Source organism: Elephas maximus, chromosome 13 (genome assembly GCF_024166365.1).
Source record: "Elephas maximus indicus isolate mEleMax1 chromosome 13, mEleMax1 primary haplotype, whole genome shotgun sequence".
Taxonomy (NCBI): Eukaryota; Metazoa; Chordata; class Mammalia; order Proboscidea; family Elephantidae; genus Elephas; species Elephas maximus.
Genome location: NC_064831.1, coordinates 74,912,360 through 74,940,021, shown reverse-complemented (window position 1 = coordinate 74,940,021; position 27,662 = coordinate 74,912,360). Strand labels below are relative to the sequence as shown.

General features: G+C 41.5%; 1 protein-coding gene across 3 annotated transcripts in view; it reads right to left on the bottom strand.

Moving 5' to 3' along the window:
- The window catches only part of CRTC3 (CREB regulated transcription coactivator 3), a 103,972-nt gene extending 76,560 nt beyond the window's left edge, over positions 1 to 27,412 (bottom strand). For all 3 annotated transcript variants that reach the window (XM_049905619.1, XM_049905620.1, XM_049905621.1), the window contains exons 1-2: positions 27,112 to 27,412; positions 17,001 to 17,099 (exon numbers count right to left, since the gene is read on the bottom strand). In XM_049905619.1, coding sequence (XP_049761576.1) covers positions 17,001 to 17,099; positions 27,112 to 27,243 — 231 coding nt within the window. In that variant the 5' untranslated portion in view covers positions 27,244 to 27,412. The remainder of the gene's footprint in view (positions 1 to 17,000; positions 17,100 to 27,111) is intronic.
- Between the last annotated feature and the right edge of the window lie 250 nt (positions 27,413 to 27,662).

The following is a 27,662-nucleotide window of genomic DNA, read 5'->3' as shown; positions in this document are numbered from 1 at the left end:
TGATAAAAACAAGGCGTAGTCCCAGATGCAGAGGCCCTGGGATATGAAGAAGGTTGCCATGGGATCCTGGCACCCAGGAACCATACCAGGGTCCAGTTATCAGAGCTGAGGCACACCGCCAGCAATGGTGGCTTGAAGCCAAATCACAGAGTGTGAGATGGCCTCAGTCCTCTGCCTCAGACCAGGCTGGGTCTCAGAGACTGGCGAGAGGTGGGCTAGTCAGCAATTCAGGCAGCCCCAGGAGCCAGAAACCAGACAAATCTGATTCCATCTGCACCAAAGCCGTATCATCAGGACGACAGTGGCATATTACTGATAGGTTCTAAGGCTGCAATAGGCTTCGGAGGGCCTCAAGGCTAGGTCACCACGTGAAAGGTCCAGGCACGTATGAGCCCCTTCAAGATGGGGCACCATTTTATATGTGTCTAAGACCTTTGGGTAGAGTCCCTGGGTGGCGCAAATGCTTAAGCACTCAACTACTAACCAAGAGGTTGGCAATTTGAACCTACCTAGAGGCATCTCTGGAGAAAGGCCTGATGATCTAGTTTCAAAAGGTCACAGCTTTGAAAACTCTGTGCAGTTCTACCCTGCACACTTGGTGGCACCATGAGTCAGAATCGACTGACAGCAACAGGTTTTTTTTTTTTTTTTTGAGACTTCTGGGAAAACAGCAGGTCCTGGGAAAGGGATGTTGAGGGTGGTAGTTGCCAGAGGAAATAAAAGCAAGGAACAGTATGGGCACCAGAGGGGAGGCAACAGTAGCTACCACCACCACCCCACCCCACTTCAGCAGAGGGAAAGAAAGCAACATCAAGAGGAATAGTTCTAACAGAGGGGAGAGGAGGTGCTGCCCTTAGAATATGATATTGGGGCTGGTAGTTCTACTTAAAAGTACAAGGTTAAGCAGAGATACCAAAGTAAACTTGTGACTGGTCTAAGCAATGTTAAGTGTGTTCTTAAACTCTCAGGCACTGATTAAATTGTTTTCCACACACTTTCTTTTCTAGTTGGAGTATAAGATATTCCATCAAAGTACAAAGAATTTCCTTTAAAAACTGATACAGGTAAGGGGCAAAACATCTGTTAACAGCTCATTGTTGGATGATTTCATTAATGTATTTATCTCCATATTTTATTACTTTTGTATTTTATTTTATTTTATTTACATAATGTAAATATCTCCATATTTATAAGGATATATAATCATTTCATGGTTTATTAAAGAGAGACTAATTCCTTCAGTTGACACTAAAAAAAATATTCAAATCATTTTCTAGAAATGACAGGTTAACACATACCAAAAACAAAAAACCAAGCCCACTGCCGTCAAGTTGATTCCGACTCACAGTGACCCTATACTATAGAAGAGAGTAGAACTGCCCCATAGGTTTCCAAGGCTATAAATCTTTAGGGAAACAGACCACATCTTTCTCCTATGGAGCACCTGATGGGTCCGAACCTCCAAACTTTTGGTTTGCAGCTGCGCATTTTAACCACTGCAACACCAGGGCTCCCTGATTAACACATACTACCAAACACTTAGAAAGTAGTAAACCTTTGCAAAGGAGCCCTGGTGGTGTAGTGGTTAAACACTTGGCTGCTAACTGAAAGCTTGGTGGTTTGAGCCCACCAGCCACCCTTAGGAGAAAGGTGTTGCAGTCCGCTTCCGTAAAGATTTCAGCCTTAGAAACCCTATGGAGTAGTTCTAGTCTGTCCTATAGGGTCATTACGAGTCGGAATCAACTTGACAGCAATAGGTTTGGTATTTTTTTTGTTTGTTTGCTTTAGACCTTTGCAAATCAGCAATACTGTTAATATGGATATATTTGTAAAAATTCTCGGGTTTTTTTCTTCTGAGAATCAGACTCTCTGTGCATAGTTGCACACCATAAATTAACTGCTTTTTCCATTTTCATGAAAGTTCTCTATAGTCAAAGAAATAAAGTTTTAAAAATCAGTAGGTATATAAGAGGTATATATAGAGAATCACAAAGCCCCAATAGGACATTTGCTAGGTAGCCTTGGTCATTCACTGGCCAAGGGACTCAACCTTGCATGTTAGCCTCTAGGTCTGTGTGATTAAATTTTGTGCTTCAGTAAATATGCAAACTACTTTCTGTACATCGACAGGAAATGGCGAGAAATATAAGCCAAATTCAGAAAAGAATGTAGAACAAGGGATATCATTGCAGATGTCAAACCAATCTTAGCTGAAAGCAGAGAAAACTGGAAAGACGTTTACCTGTGTTTTATTGCCTACACAAAGGCACTCAACTGTGCGGATCACAACAAATTATGGATAACATTGTGAAGAATGGGAATTCCAGAACACTTAATTGTACTCATGCAGAACCAGTAGGTAGACCAAGAGGCAGTTGTTTGAACAGAACAAGGGGATACTGCGTGGTCTAAAATCAAGAAAGGTATGCATCTGGGTTGTATCGTTTCACCGTATTTATTCAATCTGTATGCTGAGCAAATAATCCGAGAAGCTGGACTATGTGAAGGAGAACGTGGCATCAGGATTAGAGGAAAACAGTAACAGCCTGCAATATGCAGATGACACAACCTTGTTTGCTGAAAGTGAAGAGTACTTGAAGCACTTGTTGATGAAGATCAAAGACTACAGCCTTCAGTATGGATTACACATCAACATAAAGAAAACAAAAATCCTCACAACTGGACCAATAAGCAACATCATGATAAATGGAGAAAAGACTGACGTTGTCAAGGATTTCATTTCCCTTGGATCCACAATCAACACCCATGGAAGCAGCAGTCAAGAAATCAAAGGACACAATGCATTGGGCAAATCTACTGCAAAAGACCTCTTTAAAGTGTTAAAAAGCAAACATGTCACTTTGAGAACTAAGGTGCACCTGACCGGAGCCATGGTGTTTACAATCGCCTCAAATGCATGTGAAAGCTAGACAACGAATAAGGAAAACCAAAGAAGCATTGATGCTTTTGAATTACGATGTTGGTAAAGAATATTGGAATATGGACTGCCAGAAGAACGAACAAGTCTGTCTTGGAAGAAATACAGCCAGAATGCTCCTTGGAAACAAGGATGGCGAGACTTCATCTCACATACTTCGGACATGTTTTCGGGAGGGACCAGTCCCTGGAGAAGGACATCATGCTTGGTAAAGTAGAGGGTCAGTGAAAAAGAGAAAGACCCTTGATGAGATGGATTGACACAGTGGCTGTAACAACGGACTCAAGCATAACAGCAATTGTGAGGGTGGTGCAGGACTGGGCAGTGTTTTGTTTTGTTGTACGTAGGATCGCTATCAATCAGAACTGACTCGATGGCACCTATCAACAACGACGACTTTCTGTCATGAACTTTGGAGCCATTCTTTAGTCAAAACATGGAATGTTAAATTGGCAAAGGCTAAGGATCTCCTGTAGTCAAGACAATTAATATCCAAATCAGTGTTAAAATTTTCTTAGGTTAAATATCTTTGTCAAAAAGCAATGAAGTCCTATGTATTAGTTCCTTTGCAAATATTTCTACCCTTTGAATAATTCTAATTGTAGAAATCTAGGTTCGGAAACACAGATAACTCATACACAAAGGTGTTTGTTACTATATTATTTGTAATAAAGAAAAATTGGGTTCAACCAAAATGTCCAACAATAGGGAAGTGGTTGTGCATTATAAGAATATTTAATGAAATACTATTTAGCTATTAAAATTATACTTATAAAGCAACTCAGCTTCTAAAATTATACTTATAAAGTAAAAATATGGGGAAATAATTATAATGGCTTACATGGAAAAAATAAACAGGATATAAATGTGGAGAATACTCCTCCCCTGGATAAAAGATGAAAAATAACTAAAATGAAACATTAAACAGGCAATTTCTAGGTGATGAAATACAGCTAATTTTTTTCTGTTCCTTTTTAACTCTTACATATTTTCCAAATTTTATACAATGAGCATGTATTACTTTTATTAAAAAAAGAATTAAGAATCAAGCTATAAACAGATGCAATATATTACTTTTCCTGAATGTAAACTTTAAAAATGGAAACTAAAAAAGAAAAAGAATACTAAAGTCAATCTTTTCCTACTACAGGTACTGGTACTCACCCTATCATACTTGATTGATTATAAGCTTCTTAAATGGGCCTCTCTCAACTATATTTATAAACCAAATAATACCTTACTCGTAACAGGTGCTCAATAAATATTTAGTGAATAAATTCAGGGCAAGTTACAGTAGCTGTTTAATGTAATAGAAAAGTGATTTTAACAAATGCTTTCCTGATATCTATCTGTGTTTGGTCAGGATAAGAATGGCTGGGCCCTGGGCACTATGGAGCTTTGGTCTGGCAATCAGTAGGAAGAGAGGTTTGCCACATGGCAGAGTGTGAATAGTACCCTCTGTAGCAGAAACGACAGCACCCTGAGGCCGGCAATTCTCAAACTGGTTTCCTGCTCCCTAGCAAAACCCTGGACTTTCACACGTGGGACCTGTGTTCCAACAGGTGTACCGGGGGATGCCCATCCTGGGAGCACAGGACTGTCTCCTCCAGGTACGCTTCTACTTCTCAAAACGCAAGTGGAGAGTAATAGTGTTATGGTGGGGATAAACTTGATTTCACTATTATTTTTTAAAAAACAATTCTCAAGCATTGGCACCTTATTAATAAGAATAAATTACTTGTGACATAACTCACAGCCAAGATCAACACTCCAATGTGGGCAAGATCTTCTGAGAGCTGCTATAGTAATAACAACACAGCAACAAGTATTTGCTGTACCAGACACTGTGCTCAGCGCTTCACATGTATTATCCCATTTCATCTTCACAATAACTCTGTGAAGTAAGTATTATTGTTACTGTTAGATGTCATCAAGTCACTTCCCACTCATAGCAACCCTATGTACAACAGAACAAAACACTACCTGGTCCTGTGTCATCCTCACAATCGTTGCTATGTTTAAGCCCACTGTTGTAGCCACTGTGTCAATCCATCTCATCAAGGGTCTTCCTCTTTTTCACTGACCCTCTACTAAGCATGATGTCCTTCTCCAGGGACCAGTCCCTCCTGAAAACATGTCCAAAGTACATGAGATAAAGTGTCACCATCCTCACTTCCAAGGAGCACTTTGGCTGTATTTCTTCCAAGACAGACTTGTTCGTTCTTCTGGCAGTCCATATTCCAATATTCTTCACCAACATCATAATTCAAAGCCATCAATACTTCTTTGGTCTTCTTTATTCATTGTCCAGCTTTTGCATGCATATGAGGTGACTGTAAACACCACGGCTCAGGTCAGGTGCACCTTAGTTCTCAAAGTGACATCTTTGCTTTTTAATGCTTTAAAGAGGTCTTTTGCAGTAGATTTGCCCAGTGCAATGTGCCCTTTGCTTTCCTGACTGCAGCTTCCATGGGCATTGATTGTGGATCCAAGTCAAACGAAATCCTTGATAACTTCAACCTTTTCTCTATCCATCATAATGTTGCTTACTGGCCCAGTTGTGAGGATTTTTTATATATATATATATATATATATATATATATATATATATATATATATATATATATATTGAGGTATAATCCCTACTAACGGCTGTGGTCTTTGATCTTCATCAGTAAGTGCTTCAAGTCCTCTTCCTTTCAGCAAGCAAGGCTGTGTCATCTGTATATCGCAGGTTGTTAATAAGTTTTCCTCCAATCCTGGTGCCACATTCTTCTTCATATAGTCCAGCTTCTCAGATTATTTGCTGAGCATACAAGGTACAATTTTCTATTAACACCTCTATTTTACAAATGCAGAAACAGTCTTAGATAGGACACCCAGCTGGTAAGCAGCAGAGACAGAACTCAAACCCAGGCTGACACCAAAGACTGTGCTTAGTGGTGGTGGTGGTGGTAAAAGTAATAATAGTGATGGTAGCGGGGGTAGTAGTAACAATAATAAGAGCAAACACCTATAAAGTGCTTATCCTGGACACTATTCTAAAGGTACGATATACAATAACTCATTTATTCCTCCCAACAAAACCCTGATATTGGCATTACTAATATCCTCATTTTACAGGTAAAGAAACTGAGGTGCAGAGATGTTAAGTCATTTGCCCAAAGTCACACAGCTAGAAAGTGGCAGAGGCTAGATTTGAATTCAGAGTCTGAGCTTTTAGCCAGCATACTACGTAGCCTCTGTACTGCCCTAAAACTTTAAAGTTAAATTGTATGTTTTCACCTTAGTCCTTGTGGTATTTCTTTTTCAATAGTCCACTGGTTTTATCCAATGGATAGACTTCTCAGGAGAAGTTCCCATCTCTTCCAACTTTTCTGGCATAAGTGTTCTAAATTAATGGAATCCAGTTCAGTCTTTAAAGAACTTCTGTGGAGTTATATTTTAGAGACCTCAACTATCCATGCTATCCCAGACTCTCCACTGCATGAACAACTGGGAGCACGTGAAAGGCAGAATGAAAGTGGCAATATTCCAGTTCTCTTGCTCAAGTTCTCATGGATACAGATGTTCCTAATTCAGTGTGTGGGCCCAGTCTTTCCTTACCCTTTCTATAATTTCAAACAAAGATCTTTACTCCTGACTACTAGAATTCACAAGTTGTCTACTACCTTCTCTCATTCTATAAGTCTTCTTTTGAACATGTATAGTCAGATAAAAAAGAAAGGCAAAAAGTATTATCGAATCTGTATTTAAAAACATGACAACCATATTCTTGGTCACAATTCCTATTTGGGGACAGATGCACATTCCAAAGCTATTAAGTAACTCCCTAACTTTCCGTGCTTCTCACTATTTCCTTAGGCAGAAGAACATGCTGCTGGAAGTCAAAATCAAAGGGACACCAGCAAGCAAACCAAACACAGAGATGGTAAGAAAACCCAGTTGCACAGTGTGTATGTAGTTTGGGAGTTATGGATTCCTAAACAGAATTCAGGGAGCAAGAAACTCTCATTCTCCGAGCAAGAAGCTAAGACACAATGTAAAAATGATGGTATTAGTAATCAGTGAAAATCTTTCCTGGAAATAACTCATGCTAAAATAATTTGTAAATGTGGTCTCCTAAATATCATGCAGAAACTGAAGGCCACTGCCCTATCTCATTATATCTAATAGTATTTGGAGAAAACGGTATTGTTTCAGGGCTGGCAGAGAGCATACTGTACCCAAGAACAAGGCTGCCTAAGGTTTATGGCCTTGGGAACAAAATTCCCTCTTACTTTTAAGTTATGAGTAGATGACTCTGCCACAAAAGCCACAGGCTATGACGAATGAGCACACATAAACAGAATTTAGTTAGTGGCTTGGGAAGGAATCAGTTATCTTTACACCATACTTCCCTTAACTCACTCCAGCTCCCAAATCCCTTGGTCAACACTCCATTCTCCCATTCTCTCCATGACTCCCTTTCTCTCAGTTTAACCTATGGGTGATTATTATCATCCCTATTTAACATACAAAAAACTGGCTTAGAGAGGTTCAGCAATTCCCAAGGTCACAGAACAAAAGAGTGGCAGAGCCAGGACTCAAACTTGGGTCTATGTGACTCCCGGCCCAGACTCTTCCTCCTACCATAACCTCACCCTGGGCAGTATTTAGAGGAAGAGAGACTTAGGGCAAGTTCACCCAGCTAGTCACTGCCAAAACTCCAGGACCCAAAAAACAAGATGAGCAGTGGGTCAGGAAATAGGCGGGAGCTGGGAGCTGAAGACAGAACAATGGGAATAATTCCTAAAGACTGTTAGGTGGCACAAGAAGCTACTGTGAGGTTGCCATGGAGATTCTCTGATCTGTTACTCAAGACATAGCCATCCTGGAATAGTTCCTAAGATTCCAAGGCCATTTGTGGCTTGAGGCAGAGCAGGTCTTCTTCAGTGAGGGGCAGGGGTTGGATGCAGGCTGCCCAGGCCTCAGATTCTGGACATGAAGCTGATAATGTTAAACAAGGATTAACTGGGCCACGATCTTCTTGCCATGTAGGCGATGACTTATTCATTTCTACATCTCCTGTGCCTACCACAGCATCTGCCACCATAGTAGATACTCAAAAAATATTTGCTGAATTAACTAGTTTATTTATTAATCAATTAATGAGAAGGGAAGAAACGCAGCAAACCTCTCGTGAGTGAGGAAGGACGCAGGAGAACATAAAGCCCTCAGAGTCCATCAGCTGGTTTAGATGGCTACCTAATTTGTGCATGTGCCCTAATTCAAGGACGAGGCCTGCCACACAGCTTTGCAGAGTGACTGCCACCTTTTGCTGTCTGAAATTCCACTGACTAGAGATTTGATTTAGCAAGTATCCTCTTTTAAAACCTATGTAACCCCAGAATAGTTAAATAGAGGCTAAAAGTTTTCGATATGAAATTTAATCAGGTCGCTTTCCTTATAACTCAAATAAGCACTTAGCTGAGAGGTAGAAGTTTGATTGGCTGATGAAGGAAAGGAGGGAAGGAAAGGGCATCTGAAAACCCTGGGCTTTGAGGGGAAGCTGAGGACTTAATGTAGCGCCGTGATGGGGCGCTTGAGTGTAGCATTGTAGTGCGGACTGTCTGGGACAGGGCTGTCCAATATGGCAGCCCCCAGACACACCCTAACATTATTTGTACTAATAACTGACGTTTGCTTAGTATTTTGCAGCTTCCAAAGATCTTCTGCATTTACTAGGTCTTATAACAACCCTATCAAATAATCGGAAACCCCAGTTGCATAGTAGTTAAGTGCTACCTACAGCTGCTAACCAAAACGTCGCAGTTTGAATTCACCAGGTGTTCCTTGGAAACTCTACGGGGCAGTTCTACCCTGTCCTATAGGGTTGCTATCAGTCGGAATCAACTCAAGGCAACGGATTTGGTCGGTTTTGGTTTATCAAGTAATTACTGCTATTACCATTTACAGATGAAGTTCAGAGTTCTGAGGTTTGCCTAAGGAGGCTCAATGGGAAAGTGGTCTGTAGCCACTCAGGTGGTTTAACTCCAAAGCTGCCCACAAGGCATGTAGAAACCTCAGCTCTTGTTTTTGGAAAAAGGACATACAAGATGGAAGGGTGCCTTATTCATCTCATCATTCTGCCCTACACAATCTCTGAGAATACTCAATGAGAATCAGTCTCTCTAGGTTCATTACATACACTTTTCACCTACTTGGAATTTAGCTCCTTGACAGTAGGCGTCTTTCCTGTACTGGGGGGCAGGCAGGTCTCAGTCCAACGAAACCTGCTTCTGCTTCCCGATCCCCCTCTCTGGCCCTCACATGAAGAGGACAGGGACCTGGGGTAGCTCTGAGGAGTGAGCGACAGTGGGAAGTGAAAGTGCTTTATATTCTGCATGGTGGTACCTAGGTGCTTATGATATCGCTTTAAGATTCTGAAGTGTGGTTCTCGAGATTCAGCCCACAAACAGACGTACATGACTGTATTTTCTGCTTGAGGACAGAAAGGATCTCAAAGGCTGCTAAAAGGCTGCTTGAGGATTAAGGGAGCAATAGCAAGCCTATCGAACCTTGTGCCAAGTTACTCAAACATTCTACAATCTTCCTAGCAATATGTATATTTAACAGATTCAGAAAACCAGGTAGAGGGTTATAAGAGAAATGATTTATTGATACTTAATACACTTACAAATGTAAACCATCTTAGACCAAGAGTTTTTAACATGAGATCAAATACATGCAAAAATGGGCACAATGTGTTTGAAATTTTTCCTAATAAAAAACATTCTTTTAAAGAAGTGAATGAGTGTGTGTGTACATATTTTTCTCGACAGGGATTCATAGCTTCCATCAGATTTTCAAAGCGAAGGCCATCAATCATCTATCTTTTTATTATCGCTCATTTTTTATACAGTTATAAATTTCTTAAGTAAACAAATACTTTATATACTGATATATACATACATATATACACTTAACTAAGCTTAACCTGTTGCAACTGAGTTGATGCTGACTCACGGCAACCCTGCAGGACAGAAGGAAATGCCCCATAGGGTTTCCAAGGATCAGCTGGTGGATTCCAACAGTTGACCTTTTGGTTAGCAACTGTAGCTTGCCATAGCTTTTGACCACTGTGCCACCAGGGCTCCCACATATATACAAAATGTGATTTTTGTCCCCCTTTTAGGTATTCTAAATGGCCAATGATCGTATCTAATAGTTTTTGAAAAGGATTAAAAATTGTTTTTCAAGTGGTTGGATTTTTTTTATTTAAATTGATAGATGATCACAATTTTATCACATTATATTTAGGTTTAATTTCTCCCTTTTTAATTTACTGAGAATTTCTTTGGCCTAGTATATGATTGGAGCCGTGGTGGCATAGGGGTTAAGAGCTCCTTGGAAACCTTATGGGGCAGTTCTACTCTTTCCTATAGGGTTGCTATGAGTTGGAACTGACTCAACGGCAGCAGGTTTTAGCTTAGTATATGATTAGTACACTATATACACATACACACTATAGATACAAAAGATTTGATATATGTGTGTGTATATATATATCAACAATAACGAAGCAATTAAATAAACTGCAAAATACCCATGTGATAGAATATCATGTAGTCACTAGAAATGCTTTTGAAGACTACTTAAAAAAGATACAAAACTATACATGCAGTATAATGTTGGTTTTGTTAAAAATATTGTTTTATGTATTTTTGTATAATAAGCATGCGTCGCTTTTATAATCAGGAAAAAAAATTTTCTACAAATAGTTAAAAAGGTATTTTACATTTGTTGAGAATAAATTTTGGTACATAGTAATTCTAATTTGTTACTGGCATCACTCTCCCTTATCTGTATTTGGAATATTGGATCAGTTACCACCGTGAACTAAAAATCTCCTATGGTTGTGCTATTGTCACATTCTCCTCATTTTCCGATGAGTGTTTGCTTTTTTGCAATTTGTTGCCATGTTGTTTTATCACAAAGATGTCAAAGTATGCTACGGCAATTATCAAATACATCTACCAACCCCAAACAGCTTTTGTGAAGGTTAAATAATCTAGGTAGAGAATTTAACATGGTGTCTTGCACACAGCAAGCACTCAGTGTGGGCTATCATTAGCTGTAGTATTTTGAGATTAATATTGCTACTTACATTTTGTTTGAATTTACCTGATGTATCTTTTGCTGACCATTTTGCTTTGTTTTGTTTTAAGAACCTTATGAAAATTTGAAAGGAAAGACAACAAAGGAAAGCACTGACATTGAGGTAGGAATCAAAGACTTGGTTTTACGTTCTGATTCTCTTAAATACTTGCTATGCAAAGTCTGGCCTCATACCTACTCATACTAGTAGCGGGACTCAGAAAATCACCCTTGTGGATCTAGTGCTATAAGCCTTCGCTACCTTGAGACAAAACTTTCTCCCTTTGGTCACCAGACTGGCCCCTACATTAGTTAAAATTTTTAGACCCTCAGGTATAAACAAGATGATGTAATTTTATTAAAATGCAGTAGTCAGAAATGCAAAAAGTGTGATTAGTTTTTAGAGACATAATGTGAAAGGACTAGGTGGGTTATATGAATGCTATGAAAGGCTACAACAAAACCCAGATAGCCCTAAACAGAGAGAAACTCTCTGCCTGACAATCAGGCCACACCGCCAGTTGGTGCTCAGCTGTTACGCAGGCTGGAACATGCTAGCACAAGAGTTATCCTCAGAGGAGAGGATAATGTCCACTTCCTCCTCTCTGCCTTCACTGCACATGTGCCAGGCCCTGCCTAAAGATATGAGGGCTCTAACCCTAACCAAGGAGCCCTGGTGGCACAGTGGTTACAGCCCTCAGTTGCTAACCGAAAGGTAGGCAGTTCGAACCCACCAGCCCCTCAGCAGAAGAAAGATGTGGCAGTCTGCTTCTGTAAAGATTTATAGCCTTGGAAACCCTATGGGGAAGTTCTGTTCTGTTCCATAGGGTCTCTATGAGTCAGAATTGACTCAATGCCAGTGAGTTTCGTTTGGATTTTTAACCCTAACCACCCCTTGACTAATGATCCACTCCCTACTAAGGATTATCAGAAGGCAGCCTGAAAACCTTGCTTTTGTTTACTCATCTGATAAGTTTGTGTTCTCTGTACAAGGGCCCATTAGGTTAAAGGAAAAGAATGTGCTTTTAAATCCTCCGTTAGAATAGAAAATTGGTCTTTAACCGTATTAAAACGTACTATGCTTTACCACCAATGTTATGGTAAGGATCAAGTAAAATAAAAGATGTGAAAGCATTTTGTAAATTCCAAACCAATTTGTAAACACAAAAGGAAGATTGTGTATAAACAAGTAATTATAAGCAACTTGAGTAATAATCTGTGCTTCTGTACCACACACATGCACGGGTTGAAATACTCAATGTTATTCGCTTGTCAACTCTCCCCAGGCTGATCTACAGATTCAGTGCAATCCCAGTAGGCTTTTTTTTTGTGGAAATGGACACAAACTGGAACTAGAATAAGCAAAACAGCTTTGCAAAAGAATAAAATTGGAGGACTCTTCCTACCTGATTCCAAGCCTTCCTATAAAGGTACAGTAATAAAGACAGTGTGGTATTGGCAAAATGACAAACACATGGACCAGTGGAACAGAAAAGTCAGTCCAGAAACAGACCCACATACATAGTAAAACCTGCGAAAGCCGGAAACTGTGTAAGGCAGGAACCTGTCAGAGAAGGAAAACCCAAATATTTTCCACTAAAACAAGCAATAGAAAAGTGGTAATGCTGCACCCTGTCAAAGGCAGAAAACTTGAGAGACCCAGAAAAACAAGGCAGTCCCATCAAGTTCCAGCTCTCACAGGTTTCAGTGTATATGGTCAGTTTATTTTCAACAAAGGTGCCAAGGCAATTCAATTGGGAAAGTCTTTTCAGCAAGTGGTGCTGAGGCAACTAGGCATCTATCTGCAAAAAAAAAAAAAAGTAAGCCTTTGCACAAGTAAAAAAATTAATTCAAACTTACCTAAGAACAAAACCTACAAAACTATAAAATTTCTACAAGGGTGTATAGAAGAAAAATCTTTGATACATTGAGTGAGGCAAGAGTTAGTTCTTAGGTGAGACACAAAAAGCACAAATTATAAAATAAAAAATTGATAAATTGAACTTCATCAAAATTAAAAATCTCTGCTCTTCAAAAGACTGTTAATAAAAAGACAAGTCACAGACCAGGAAAAAAACACCTGCAAAGTACATATCTAATAAAGATCTGGTATCTAAAATATATAAAGAACTCTCACAACTCAGAAAATGAAACTTTAAAACTGGGCAAAAGTCTGAACAGGTGCTTCACCAAAGAAGATACAATGTTAGCAAATAAACATAAAAGAGATGTTGAACATTGTTAGTCATTAGGAAAATGCAAATTAAAACTACAGTGAGATACCACTACACCCGCACTAGAATGATCGAAATTTTTACAACTGAAATACCAAGTGGTAGTGAGAATGCAGAACCACTTGAACTCTTGTACCTTGTTGCCAGGAATGTGAAATAGTACAGCCACATTGGAAAACAATTTGGCGGTTTCCTATAAAGTTAAACATATACTTATTACATGATTCAGCAATTCTGCTTCTAGGTGTTTACATAAAAGCTGCATACGAGTGTTTTTAATGGCTTTATTCATAACTGCCAAAAACTGGAAACAACCCAAATGTCCATCAGTTGATGAACGGATAAATAAATTTTAGCATATAATACAATGAAATGCTACTCAGCAACAAAAAAGAATGAGCTACTGATATTTGCAACGTTGTGGGTTGAATTGTGTTCCCCAAAAAGATATGTTCAGATCCCAACCCTAGGCACCTGTGAATGTGACCTTATTTGGAAACAGGGTCTTTGCAGATGTAATCAAGTTAAGGTGAGGTCACAGTGTTAGGGTAGGCCCTAAATCTAACAACTGGTGTCTTTATGAGAGAACAGGGAGGGAGTTTTAGACACACAGACACGCAGGGAAGAAGGCAACATGACAAGGGAGGGAAAGACTGGAGTGATGCAGCCAAGGAATGCCAAGAATTGCTGGCAACCACTAGAAGCTAGGAGGAGGCAAGGAAGGATTCTTCCCCAGAGCTTTCAGAGGGAGCATGGCTCTGCTGACACCTGGACTTTGGACTTCCAGCCTCCAGAACTGTGAGAGAACAAATTTCTGTTGTTTTAAGCCGCCTAGTTTTTGGTGCTTTGTAATGGTGGTCCTAGGAGGCCAAGACATGCAACAACATGGCTGAGTCTCAAATGCATGATGCTGAATGAAAGCAGGACCCAAAAGACTACATACTATATGATCCCACTGACAGGACACTCTGGAGAAGGCAAAACTCAGATTAGTGGCTTCCAGAGGCTGGAGACTGATTACAGAGGGAATAGGAAAGCTTTTGAGGTGACAGAGCTGTTTGATATCTTGACTGTGGTGGTGATTTTAGTCCACAGATCTGTATATCTAAAAAAAGGTGAATTGTACTGTATGTAAATTACACCTCAATAAAATTCACTTAAAAAAATAACCTGTGCTTTTGGGCTTCTCTTTTTTTTCTTCAGTTTGTTAAGAATCCTGGGAAGAGGCTCCTGCTTGCCTAATCAGGGACAATGTGAGCAACAAAATAATAATTGATGGTTACGGATTATAAGTCGCTGAATGAAATGGGAAACCATAAAACCATACATGCAGAAATAAATGAATAAATGCATAAATTGAAGCGTGATGAAGAACCAAATTAAAGTACCTCCTCATAAAATACTTAGTCGTTATAAAGGGGAAAAGAGTAACTTCAGAGTGGAAAAGCCTGGCAGACACCATCTTAATTGAGTGACCAAAGTGAACATCATCAATAACAGGAGAAATCAAAATCACGCATATAATAGGATACAGTGACAGCATGGCTTCTGTCCTATTCCTGCCAAAGATGTATAATCTGAGTCTAATCACTACGACACATCAGGTGAGCCCCTACTGAGCTTGTCTACAAAATAACTGGTAATCTTCAAAACTAGCAAGGTTGTGAAAGTAAAAAATACTTTTTGATGTTTTAAAAAGACTGAAAAAGACTGTTCTAGACTGAAGGAGGCTTAAGAGAATGACAACTAAATAAATGTGATTCTGAACTGGATCCTTTTGCTATACAATTTTGGGACACTTGGTAAAACTAAATGGGGTCTGAAGACTGGATGGTGATAATGTATCACTGTTAATTTCCTGATCTTGATGGCTGTATCTTGGTTATATAGGACAGTGCCTTTGCTTATAGGAAGAACACCAAAAAAAAAAAAAACCCAAACCCATTGCCATCGAGTTAATTCTGACTCATAGCGACCCCATAGGGCAGAGTAGAACTGTCCCAGAGAGCTTCCAAAGAGCCCCTGGTGGATTCAAACTGCCAACCTTTTGGTTAGCAACAGTAGCACTTAAATCACCATACCACCAGGGTTTCCACAGGAAGTACACAGCAAAATAGTTTGGGGTAATAGGACATCCAGAAAAAAAAAATAGGACATCAGGCAAGCAATTTATTCTAAAGGAAATAAAAGCTATTTGTACTGTACTTTCAACTTTTCTGTAAGTTTATGATTGTTCCAAAGTAAAAACTATTATTAAAAACATATATATATATATAGTCCTCCCCCCCCCAAAAAAAAAAAAATCCTGGGAAGGGTAAGGATTGTCATCTTATCCCATTCCCCAATGACAGACTTTAGTCAATAAACTATCACATTAAAAAGAAACAAACTATCACATTTACTTGCCAAGAGGGAAGCTTTACCACAATCTGGCAACAGGAAATGGGAGGGGCATCATAATAAACTCTGTATTCCTCTAAAGATGACAGACAGCAAAGTGCGACAAAATCAGGATTTCAAACACAGCAAACCTTGACACCACTCTATTTTCTGAAGCATAAAACAGAGATCTTCTTTATTTGGATAACAAATGATCCAAACGGCCAAAGTGTTAGATAGCTTATAAAGACAGGCCTTTAATATAGACAGTATCATGGTGCCATTCCTATGTCTTTACATTAAGGACAACATTGCAGTGTAATAGGGTACGAACAGGTTGATACTGTACTTTTTCTAATCACCATTATATTTAAGCTTTTTTTTTTTATGAGCACTCTCAAATGGCACTCTCCAATTAAAATAATACTCTTGCTTTGTTTGACATCATCAAACAAATGAACCCAGTTTTCGCTACAAAAAAAAGACGACAGTACTTTTAAAATGGAGAAGCATTCAAATGAGTCATGTTACACTTCAAGTTTCTATCTCGACTTTAACACTAAATCTTAAATTAGAATGACAAGCTCCTATGACAAGCTCCTAATTTTTCAGAGACTAGGCTCCCTGAGAAGGTCTAATTCAGATCATAACAATTATACCATATACCATTATCTGAGACACCAGTTCCACACTACTTTGAGCAAGGGTTTTCGCTGATATGAACAATTCAAGCACCTCTGGCACTCTACTAACCTGAATGCCACCAAAAACCAGTTCTGTACACCTTAGGCCTGAGCTGTCCAATACGGTGGCCACTAGCCACATGAGGCTACTGACTGCTTGAAACGTGGCAGGTCCAAATTGAGATGTGCTTTAAGTATAAAATACACACTGGATTTCAAAGACTTACTACCAAAAAAAAAGGGGGGGGGGGGGTAATGAAATAGCTCATTAATTTTTTGTATTCATTTCATGTTGAAATAATAATATTTTAGATATATATTGGGTTAAATAAAGTGCATTATTAAAATTAATTCCACCTGTTGCTTTTTACTTTGTTTAAAGTGGCTACTAGAAAACTTTTAATTACATCAGTGGCTCACATTATATTTCTACTGGGCAGTGCTTCCTTAGATCATTTCTGAAAATAACATTATCTTATGTCACAGAAACTATGAAAGCAAATATTGACAGCCAATTAATCTGAGATCTAATCTATAAAAGTCAATTTCTTTTTGCTATCTGGGTTTTATGCATGCCTATCTTTGTACATGCCGTTCAGCTTGAAGAAAGTGATTATCTGGGGGTACCTGAAACTCTGATGCACTGCTACGCAGCTGGTTCACATTTGGCAAGGATCCTCCGTGGTACTGGGTAAGGCGCAGTTGCTGAAGCTTCTGAAATTGAACCTGGAAGCAAAGCCATTTCAAAAATGTTAAGAGATGTCACCAGAGATCTGAAGGAAGCATCAAAGTATAGTATTTTGTGCTGAAAATGGTTCAAGAATGAAAGCCTTGGTTTCAATTTCTTTTCTACTTAAATGATCACAATCTTCAGGTTTCCGGTGCTTTCTGGGTTTTGACAACTCTATTTTTGGAAAGAATTTACCCGTGTTCCAAATGTCCCATGTGATGACAGCAAGGTACACTTGCAAGCTTTTCACTGTGGATGTGTAGGCAAGCAGACACATCTTTAACAGCAATAAAAGAATTGCTTAAAGAAAAACTAAGCTACTACCTATAACCCTAATACATTTACTGTTCCTTTCTCCATTTACATTTCTGTATAACAACTGTATTGTTGTGATCATAACATAGATACAATCTTGCATGCTTACATCACAAGTCTTTTCCATGTTGTTACACAATCATTTCTAATGGCTACATTTCTTCCTCTAAATTATTTGCTTAGAACACACTCCAAAGAGTGATTACTAAGTCACTGGATATGGCCTTTGGATGGCTCTCGGTATACACTGCCAGAACACTTTCCTAAAGGTTTATCGATTTATATATCAGAAAAGTTTCACCAAAAACTCACTAATACCGAATATTATCATTAATTGGGGTAAGAAAGGAGGCCAGATTAACAGGTATAAAATCCATTCCACTGTTTTAATATGCCTTTCTTCTGCAATTTCTTCCTTGCTTCATTTTTAAAAGGCAGTAAAATAGTTACAGTTCTTGTAAACCTCAAAGTGGTCTGATCTGATCTTTAAGAGTTATTTCTAAAATAATAAATTGGTTTGTGGTTATATAACCCTTGGCACTTATAATTCACACAGGGAAGAAGGAAGCTCTCGATGGGTGCCCTGAGGCACACTGGTGTCCTTTTATTACTCTCCAACTATCATTGTCTAATAATACAAAAAATGACCAGATTTGAGCCTCTGGCATGGGCCAGGTGCTGTTCTAAGATGCTTTGCATACTTTATCCCTAACCCTCTCCACAACCATGCAAGGGAGACTACGGTATTCTGCTTCTACAGACCTGGAGACTCAGACTCAAGGAAGTTCAGTGTCTTGTCCAAGATCATAGCTGGAGCCTGAGCCACGGCTGTCAGGCTCAGAGCTCATACTCCAACTCTGCCGTGCTCTTTTCCTTTGCTGATTCTCCCTCAGTGATTACACTATTACAGGCTCAGAGAAAGTGAACTTTGGTTGGCCAATAGCACTGTTGAGCCTGTGAAACTCTGATTTTGTTCTATATTTACTTTTTATTCTGAAAAATTTTAAATACGTACAAAAGAGAGACTAGCATAATAAAATCCCACCTACCCATCATTCACCTTCAACAATTACCAATGTATGCTCAATCTTATTTTACCTTTTAACCCCCTCCACTATCCCATACAGTCTGCTCAGTGAAATCCCAGACATGATATTTCATATTTCAATATATGCATCTCCAAAAGATAAAGACTTGTATCTGGAAGTTTTAAAGAAATAAAAAATCTTTTGACTGCTTTAACTTTCTTATACCCATGGTGTTTGATTTCTCAAACATACTGCACTGGGATATGGTTATAATGTATTAATCAAAACCCAGATCTGAGAGTCAAATATGAGAAGGCGGGCATGGTGAGCTTTTTCCATTCATGAGCTGAGTTACAAAAATAGTCTCCAGTTTTCCATCTTAACATTCTAAAAGCAATTCACAGAAGCATTTGATTCTTTATCTCTGAAATTCTCTAAACAAAATTATTGGCCACCTTGATCTAAAACCTTTTATTCCTTTTCCTATCAATCCACCCATTTATTCACTTACACAAAAACTTTTAACTCTGTGTCAAGTACTGCACCAGGCACTAGCTTACTAAGATGAACGTGTGCCAAACTTCCTGCCTTCAGAAAAATCTCACAAGCTCTTACCCATAAGCCTTGATATGTCAACCAAGCTAAATTCTAAATCTAGCTAGAGACCTGCCTTCAACAGAGTTGAAAGTCCTCACAGTCCTCCATATCTGCTTTCCCTCCCAAAGTCCTTTCTACCAGAGCTTTCAGAGACTAATTGTGCTGTCATAAAAAGAGCACTGGATTTGGAATCAGAAGACCTGGCTTTGCAACCTGGGGCTCCTATGTGGTTGAGCAAAGTATTCTGATGTCCACTTCACAAAGACGATGTAAGGATTAAAAGAGATAACAGACATGACAGTGGTGTACAAAATGTAAAGGACTTGAAAATTTCTCAAAATATTATTGTTGAGATTCTCAGTTACTTTTTAAAACCTTGGGTTATTTTCATCTTTTCCTCTTTTGAAATTCGGAATGATTTGCTAGACAGCACCTTAGAGACTGCCTTCAACACCTTCAAGTTTAGAGTTGATAAAAATGAACACCAAAGACTGATTAGCCAAAGGAAGAGGTCACAAACTGGCAGCCCACAGGCCACATTTAACCTAGAGTATTCTGTCTGACCCGCATGATGTTAAATCACTTGATGTTTTAAATTCTAATTTTCAAACTGAGAGACTGCATAAAATTTGGATTCCCAACTTCTCTTGATTTAAAGATCAAGCAACATTGAACCCATATTCTTGCATGGCAACAATGGATAGGGCTGAGAAGTGGCTACACCTCCTTAGACAGGGCTTAGGCTCTTCTGTTTACCCAAGTCCTCACCATATCCTATCACTCCCCGACTACTGCTCAGAATCAGCTACCATTTATCATCTCACTCCTGGCCCCCCAACTCATTTTTTTTACCTGCTTGACCCTGTAATTTCAGTTAGCAACCTTTGGCCTATGGTCACACACTTTAGTGGAATTTCCTTCAATGCTCACGTGAAATGAGAGCCAAGTCTCACTAATTCCTTTTTTTTATTATTATTAACTTTTATTAAGCTTCAAGTGAACGTTTACAAATCCAATCACTCTGTCACATATAAGTTTACATACATCTTACTCCATACTCCCATCTGCTCTTACCCTATTGAGTCAGCCCTTTCAGTCTCTCCTTTCGTGACAATTTTGCCAGCTTCCCTCTCTCTCTATCCTCCCATGCCCCCTCCAGACGAGAGCTGCCAACACACTCTCAAGTGTCCACCTGATATAATTAGCTCACTCTTCATCAGCATCTCTCTCCCACCCGATGACCAGTCCCTTTCATGTCTGATGAGTTGTCTTCGGGGATGGTTCCCGTCCTGTGCCGACAGAAGGTCTGGGGAGCATGGCCGCCGGGATTCCTCTAGTCTCAGTCAGACCATTAAGTATGGTCTTTTTATGAGAATTTGGGGTCTGCATCCCACTGATCTCCTGTTCCCTCAGGAGTTCTCTGTTGTGCTCCCTGTCAGGGCAGTCATCGATTGTGGCCGGGCACCAACTAGTTCTTCTGGTCTCAGGATGATGTAGGTCTCTGGTTCATGTGGCCCTTTCTGTCTCTTGGGCTCTTAGTTGTTGTGTGACCTTGGTGTTCTTCACTTTCCTTTGATCCAGGTGGGTTGAGACCAATTGATGCATCTTAGATGGCCGCTTGTTAGCATTTAAGACCCCAGACGCCACATTTCAAAGTGGGATGCAGAATGTTTTCATAATAGAATTATTTTGCCCATTGACTTAGAAGTCCCCTCAAACCATGTTCCCCAGACCCCCGCCCCTGCTCCGCTGACCTTTGAAGCATTCATTTTATCCCGGAAACTTCTTTGCTTTCAGTCCAGTCCAATTGAGCTGACCTTCCATGTATTGAGTGTTGTCTTTCCCTTCACCCAAAGCAGTTCTTATCTACTGATTAATCAATAAAAAACCCTCTCCCTCCCTCCCTCCCCCCTTCGTAACCACAAAAGTATGTGTTCTTCTCAGTTTTTACTATTTCTCAAGATCTTATAATAGTGGTCTTATACAATATTTGTCCTTTTGCCTCTGACTCATTTCGCTCAGCATAATGCCTTCCAGGTTCCTCCATGTTATGAAATGTCTCACAGATTCGTCACTGTTCTTTATCGATGCGTAGTATTCCATTGTGTGAATATACCACAATTTATTTACCCATTCATCCGTTGATGGACACCTTGGTTGCTTCCAGCTTTTTGCTATTGTAAACAGAGCTGCAGTAAACATGGGTGTGCATATATCTGTTTGTGTGAAGGCTCTTGTATCTCTAGGGTATATTCCGAGGAGTGGGATTTCTGGGTTGTATGGTAGTTCTATTTCTAACTGTTTAAGATAACGCCAGATAGATTTCCAAAAGTGGTTGTACCATTTTACATTCCCACCAGCAGTGTATAAGAGTTCCAATCTCTCCGCAGCCTCTCCAACATTTATTATTTTGTGTTTTTTGGATTAATGCCAGCCTTGTTGGTGTGAGATGGAATCTCATCGTAGTTTTAATTTGCATTTCTCTAATGGCTAATGATCGAGAGCATTTTCTCACGTATCTGTTGGCTGCCTGAATATCTTCTTTAGTGAAATGTGTGTTCATATCCTTTGCCCACTTCTTGATTGGGTTGTTTGTCTTTTTGTGGTTGAGTTTTGACAGAACCATGTAGATTTTAGAGATCAGGCGCTGGTCTGAGATGTCATAGCTGAAAATTCTTTCCCAGTCTGTAGGTGGTCTTTTTACTCTTTTGATGAAGTCTTTAGATGAGCATAGATGTTTGATTTTTAGGAGCTCCCAGTTATCGGGTTTCTCTTCATCATTTTTGGTAATGTTTTGTATTCTGTTTATGCCTTGTATCACTAATTCCTTTTTATAAAAAAGTCTCTCAAGATTCAACACAACCCCAATCAAAATCCCAGCAGGCTTTTAAAATAAAAATTGACAAGATAGTCCTAAAACTCATATATATGGGCAAATGACCCAGAATAGGCAAAGCAATTTTAAAAAAAAGAGCAAAGTTGGACTTAAATGTTACCTGATTTGGTGACTTACCATGAAGCCTGAGTAATCAAGACAGTATTGGCAAAAAGAGAGACATATAGATTAATAGGACAGAAGAAAGAGTCCAAAAATAGACACACACATATACGGTCACTTGATTTTTGACAAAGGTGCAACAGCAATACAATAGGAAAAGGAAAGTCTTTTCACAAATGTTACTGGTACTATTGGATATCCATATGGAAAATAAAAAGTGATTGAGTATATAGACACTTAATGTTAACAGCCAGATTCAAGCCCCAGCTCTGCCACTTACCAGCCATTCCTTCAAAATTACGAACACACTAGATACCTCAGGGGGTCACTGAGAGGACTACAGGAGATAATGCATACAAAGGGCTTTGCACAGTGCCTGGTGAAGAGACAGCCCTCAATACTTAGCCCCAACCTAATCTTTCTCATCTTCTCTCTCTATTCCTTTGTCAAAGGCCTTACTACTCCATAACGTTATCTATTGCTTGTTTGTTTCAATATGGAAATAGTGGTTCTTTCCAAATATTCAAGACAAATTAATGCTCCAGGCTGCTGTGAAAAGTTTATCCCATGGTTTCTCAATTCCACAAGTTGTCCTTCATAGCTGAACTTCTTGAACTTGCTCCATTTCCTCCCATTCACTCCTCAATGCTTTGCAACCTACCTTCTACCCAGCACCTTCTGAATGCAACTACTTCACTATGGTTACTGATTCCCTCCACGTGACTAGACAAAAGGACATGGTCTTATGCTAGACCAAGCCAGCAGCACCAGATTCAGCTGGTCAATATTCCCTCCTCTTCACAATAACTCTCTGGGCTTTTCTCCTAACTTTCTGATTATTCTTTAGTCCTCTTTGTTGGCTTCTCCTCCTCTACTTCCCCTTTAATTGATGGAGCAACCTGGGCTTATCCTAGGCCCTCTTCACTTTTCATTCTATAACAGTGGTAATAAACTCAAATGCCTACAGGTGCCAAGTAGGGAAGACAAGTGAAATGAGGTGGACTCACTGTGAAGACCACAGGGAGGGGGGATGGTGGGGATTGTGGCATATTGAAGAGTACATACATGCCCTATCTAATGGGACCAGTCACTAACTACTTACCTCCAGGCAATTGCTGCCATGCAGAAATGTGGGGTCACTGCTGCCAGGTGATCTCACTTCTCAAAAGAAATGAAAGTCTAGATTTCAATGTTAAATTCAAATATTCATTCAGCCCTCAGTGTTTTTAAAACACATTTTGGGCCCAAAGAAAACATTTCAGAGGGCCAATATCTGTTCTATAAATTCTTCCTAGGCAGCTGAATCTTCTCTGATGGGTATACAACAAAGATTCTCAAATTCATATCACTAGCCCAGCCTTCCCTCCAGAGCTCCAAGACCATATAAACAACTGCTGCTGGACCATCTTTAATTAAATGCCTCACAGGCATCTCAACATCGCCTCACTGACAAACCCTGCTCCTCCTGCCAGTGTTCCCTCCCTTGATTGAGGATATTCCTGAAGTGGCTTTAGCCTAAAAGCTGGAGGTCATCCTCGAGCCATCCCTTTCATCCATTCACAAATCTGGTCCTTTCTATCTCCTAATGACCAATTTGTTTACCTCTCTGCCTCCTCATTGCTACCATGCTAGTCAGTGCCATCATCACCTTTCCTAGGTTACTATCACAGCCTCAGAACTGTTTCTCTGCTGCTCCTCCTCTATCCTAGCGACCAATGTGGAAGAAGAATCTTTTAAAATGCAAACCTCTCCTGGTTCAACCCTACAATGACTTTCCATTGTCCTTAGGATCAAGTCCCAAGTCTTGTCTCCACAATGTGACCACTGTGAACCTCTCCAGCTTCATCTCAAATCACCTTCCTTGTCCCCTTGCTGAACTCTGTTCTCTGTGCCTGAAACATTCTCCTTCCCTCAACATGCAAACATGTACCATCAAATAACCTCCCCAGTCCCACTCATCCTTTAGGTGCCTGAAGAAGTGAAGACTCCCTACCACAGACTCCTAGAGAGCCATCTACTTCCCCTTCTGTAACGTTCATCAAAATAGCATCCTCCTACTTGTTAAGTGAATGTCTTCCCCATTAAATCCCAAAACCCATGAGAAAAATATGTCTTGTTTGCTCACTACTGTATACCCAACGTCCATCCCAACTCTAGCATACACCATTGTTGTTGTTGGGTGCTGTCAAGTTGATTCCGACTCATAGCGACCCTATCACAACAGAATGAAACACTGCCTCGTCCTGTGCCATCCTCACAATCGTTGTTATGCTTGAGCCCACTGTTGCAGCCACCGTGTCAATCCATCTCATTGAGGGTCTTCCTCTTTTCACTGATCCTCTACCGTAGGGACTCAATAAATTTTGGTGAGTAAATTAAGATCCTTGAAGAAAGGCACCATGTCTTTACCCCCAACCCCTACAAATACACCATTAGCTACATAGTGGCCACCCAAATACTACGAAGTGAATATAGCCTCTTCCCAGGCATACCTGCCTCTACTTCCTTCCCTCTCCTTACTACCCCAGGCACCACCACTGAGCTAATCCTCCTAGTACTCCCTTCTCAAAAATTTCTCACTGCTTCTTGATAAGGCTGAACCCTCCATAAAAACTCTCCATAATCTAATTCACTCCACCCACTACACAAATATTTAACTCCAAATCTGAAGGACTGGCTGTGAGTACGTAGAGAAGGACTTGAGTCCAACACAGGTTCAGAGGGGAAGAGTGCAAGGATTGCTTAGTGATATGTGTCCCATCAATTAGCCAGTCTGCAATGGGAAGGCAATGCAGCTGCCATCCAGTTACCAATAACGAACAAGATGACTTCTTCTCTAACTGGGATCATTGGACCCTTGGAAATTCAGACATATGCTTGGGGATCTAAGAGTTCTCTCTGAGAAGTGTTTCAACTTTGTGGTTTCATTACGATAAAATTTTAACTAAGCAAATATTTCAAAACAAATTCAATGTTACCACCTATGTTTGTGTTTATGAACACAGTGGAGCCAAATAATATTATTTTACTTGCACCTGGCTGAGAGGAAAAGAACACTGGCAGGCCTAACATCTAAATAATGCCCTATACCAGGTGAAGGGCAAAGTGACATCATAATTTTGTAGTGATAGGATCAAGAGAAAAGTAGCCAAATTCAATTTTCACATGGTGAAAGTCTTGCTAAATTCAAGAGAACCTGTGCTACAACAGTTAAGTTAGCACCGTATTCACAATGAGAGCCTCAATTCAATTCAGCACCATTGCATCTACCACATTAAATTAATGTTGTTAATTTGAATTTACTGCATTTGTAATTTTGCTTGTATTTACTTTGTGCATGTTTTGGTTTATGGTTTTATCACAGCTATAAGCAAAGAACACCATGTGTTTATGTTTGAACATATCTGGGTAACATCAACTTATGTGAGCCTTGAGTATCTCTAACAAAAAACTTGCCATTAAAAGAGTCTACATTACTAATGGTCTCACTTGTCAGGATGTCTTAAGAGAGATTTATGAGTTGGGTGACAACTCTAGGTAAACAGATATGCATAGTGCATTATTTGTACGATGTATGTATTTAAACAGCACATGACAGCGCAGGCCCTAGAATTAATCCTCAGCTTTCACCCGGTCATTCTCTTCAATGTGCTCTGGGCTTGTCACGCTCGTCCCTCAATCTAACGAAGATCACAAGTATCAATGCCTGTGGACTCCAAGCAGGAAATAAAGGAGTGAAGCTGGTCAGGGCATGAGAAAAAAATTTTCTTGAAATTCCTCAGCCTTCTCTACATACTTTCTCTCAGTTTTGATAGAAATGTAACTTCAAGGAATATTTCCTTTTCCCTTATTCTTTTTCCTTAACGTCACTAAAATAAAATACCATCATGAATGTGATAAATGGCAACTGACGCCCAACCTCAGGGTGGGGGGTGACAGGGAGTGGTGTGGACTGCAGTAAACTAGGAAGCTCATGGTCCATTTGAGCGGAAACCACCACCCAGCTCCAACGGATGGTGTCTTACGAATTCAAGATTGTTACCCAGTCTCCCAATTTTAAACAAACAGACAAATAAGGAAATTAAGACTTTATGTGGAAATCTCCCAATTTAAAAATTCTGGCAACAGATTCAAAAAATTTTCCCAAACACTGTCCTGGCCAAAATAATACGTCTGCAGCTCAGTGAGCCCAGGACCAAGAGTTTGCAACTTTGCTCCCAGCTCTCCTTCAAGCCAGCCCTCCAGCGCACCCCCTCCCCGCCCCCAGTGTCTGCATAGCCTCCCCCATCCGCCTGATGGTCCTTCAAGGTCTGCCTTCACGATCTTCAAGGCCTGCCCGGCTCACGCTGACCCCCCTTCTCCGCAAGCCTGCGCGGACACTCCTGCTGGCGCTCCATCCTCCACTACTTAACTGTTACCTAACCTCGCTCAGCGTGTGTCTCCTCCGAGCTCGCGCCTTGCTCGTTCCTGCGGGACCCTCCACAGTCCCCGGCAACGCTGAGCATCGCCTCAGTTCTCCTTAAATGTTCGGGAGTGAGCGAAGTAGGCTGGACCTGATAAAGCACCTCGAGGAGCGAGAAGTAGGGAAGCCTCCTACTCAACCACGTCATGGTACCGAGACCCCGAGCCCCGCCGGGGACGCGCGCTGAGCTCTCCCGACGGAGCGGGGGCCCCTCGCGCCCCCGCGGCCTCCACGCCGCCCAGGCCAGTCGCTGGGGGTGGGTGTTCGCAGCCATGAGGAGCGGCGCTGCCCCAGCCGACGCGCAGCTGTTTGGCCTCCGAGCTGCTGGTGATTTCCTCTCGGGGCACCCGGTCATCCTCCCCTCCAGGCCTCCCTCACACCGCCGCCCGCCTTCCCGGCTCGGCCCCCGCCCAGCTCCCCGCATCGCCGACCCGCAAACGGCAGCGGGAGGCGGAGCGCAGAGACGCGCCGAGGCCGCGGCCACGCCGGCCCCGCTCTCGGGCGCCGGTTCCCGGGCGCGGCCCCGCCATCGCCTCGGCCCCGCCGCCTCCCGGCCGCCCCGCCCCGCCCCCGCCCGCCCGCCCGCCCCGCGCCGGCCGGGCCCTCACCCGCGACAGGGTGAGATCGGTCATGAGCTGCTCGAAGGCCCGCGTCTCCTCGGCCTGCCGCTGGGTGTGCAGCGCGATCTTCTCACTGAACTTCCGCGGGTTGGCGCCGCCCGAGCCCGGCGAGGCGGCCATGGCGCGGGCCCGGCGCTGGCGGACGCGGTAGGCGGCAGGCGTGGGGTCGGCGTCCCGCCCGCGCGTCGGCCCCCAGGCCGCCAAAGCCGCCGCCCGAAGCCGTCCCCCGGCGCGACCCGGCAGAGGAGCCGCCGCGGCCCCGGAGCCAGCGAGCGGCAGGGAGCGCGCCGAGCCCCGCCCCCGCGCGCCCGGCGCCGCCCTCGGCGTGACTGGCCCGGCCTCCCGCCGCCTCCCGCCCCAGCCGGGCTCTCGCCGCCTCCCGCCCCGAGCCGGCCGGCCGCCCGCCGCCCCCGCCCGGCCTCCCGCCCCGACCCCGCCGCCCGGCCCCGGCCCGCCCAGCCGTCCCGGCTCTAATCGCCGACTGAGGGGCTTACCCCGCTCTCTGGAGCGTGGCTCACGACCCCGCAGCCGGCAAAGGG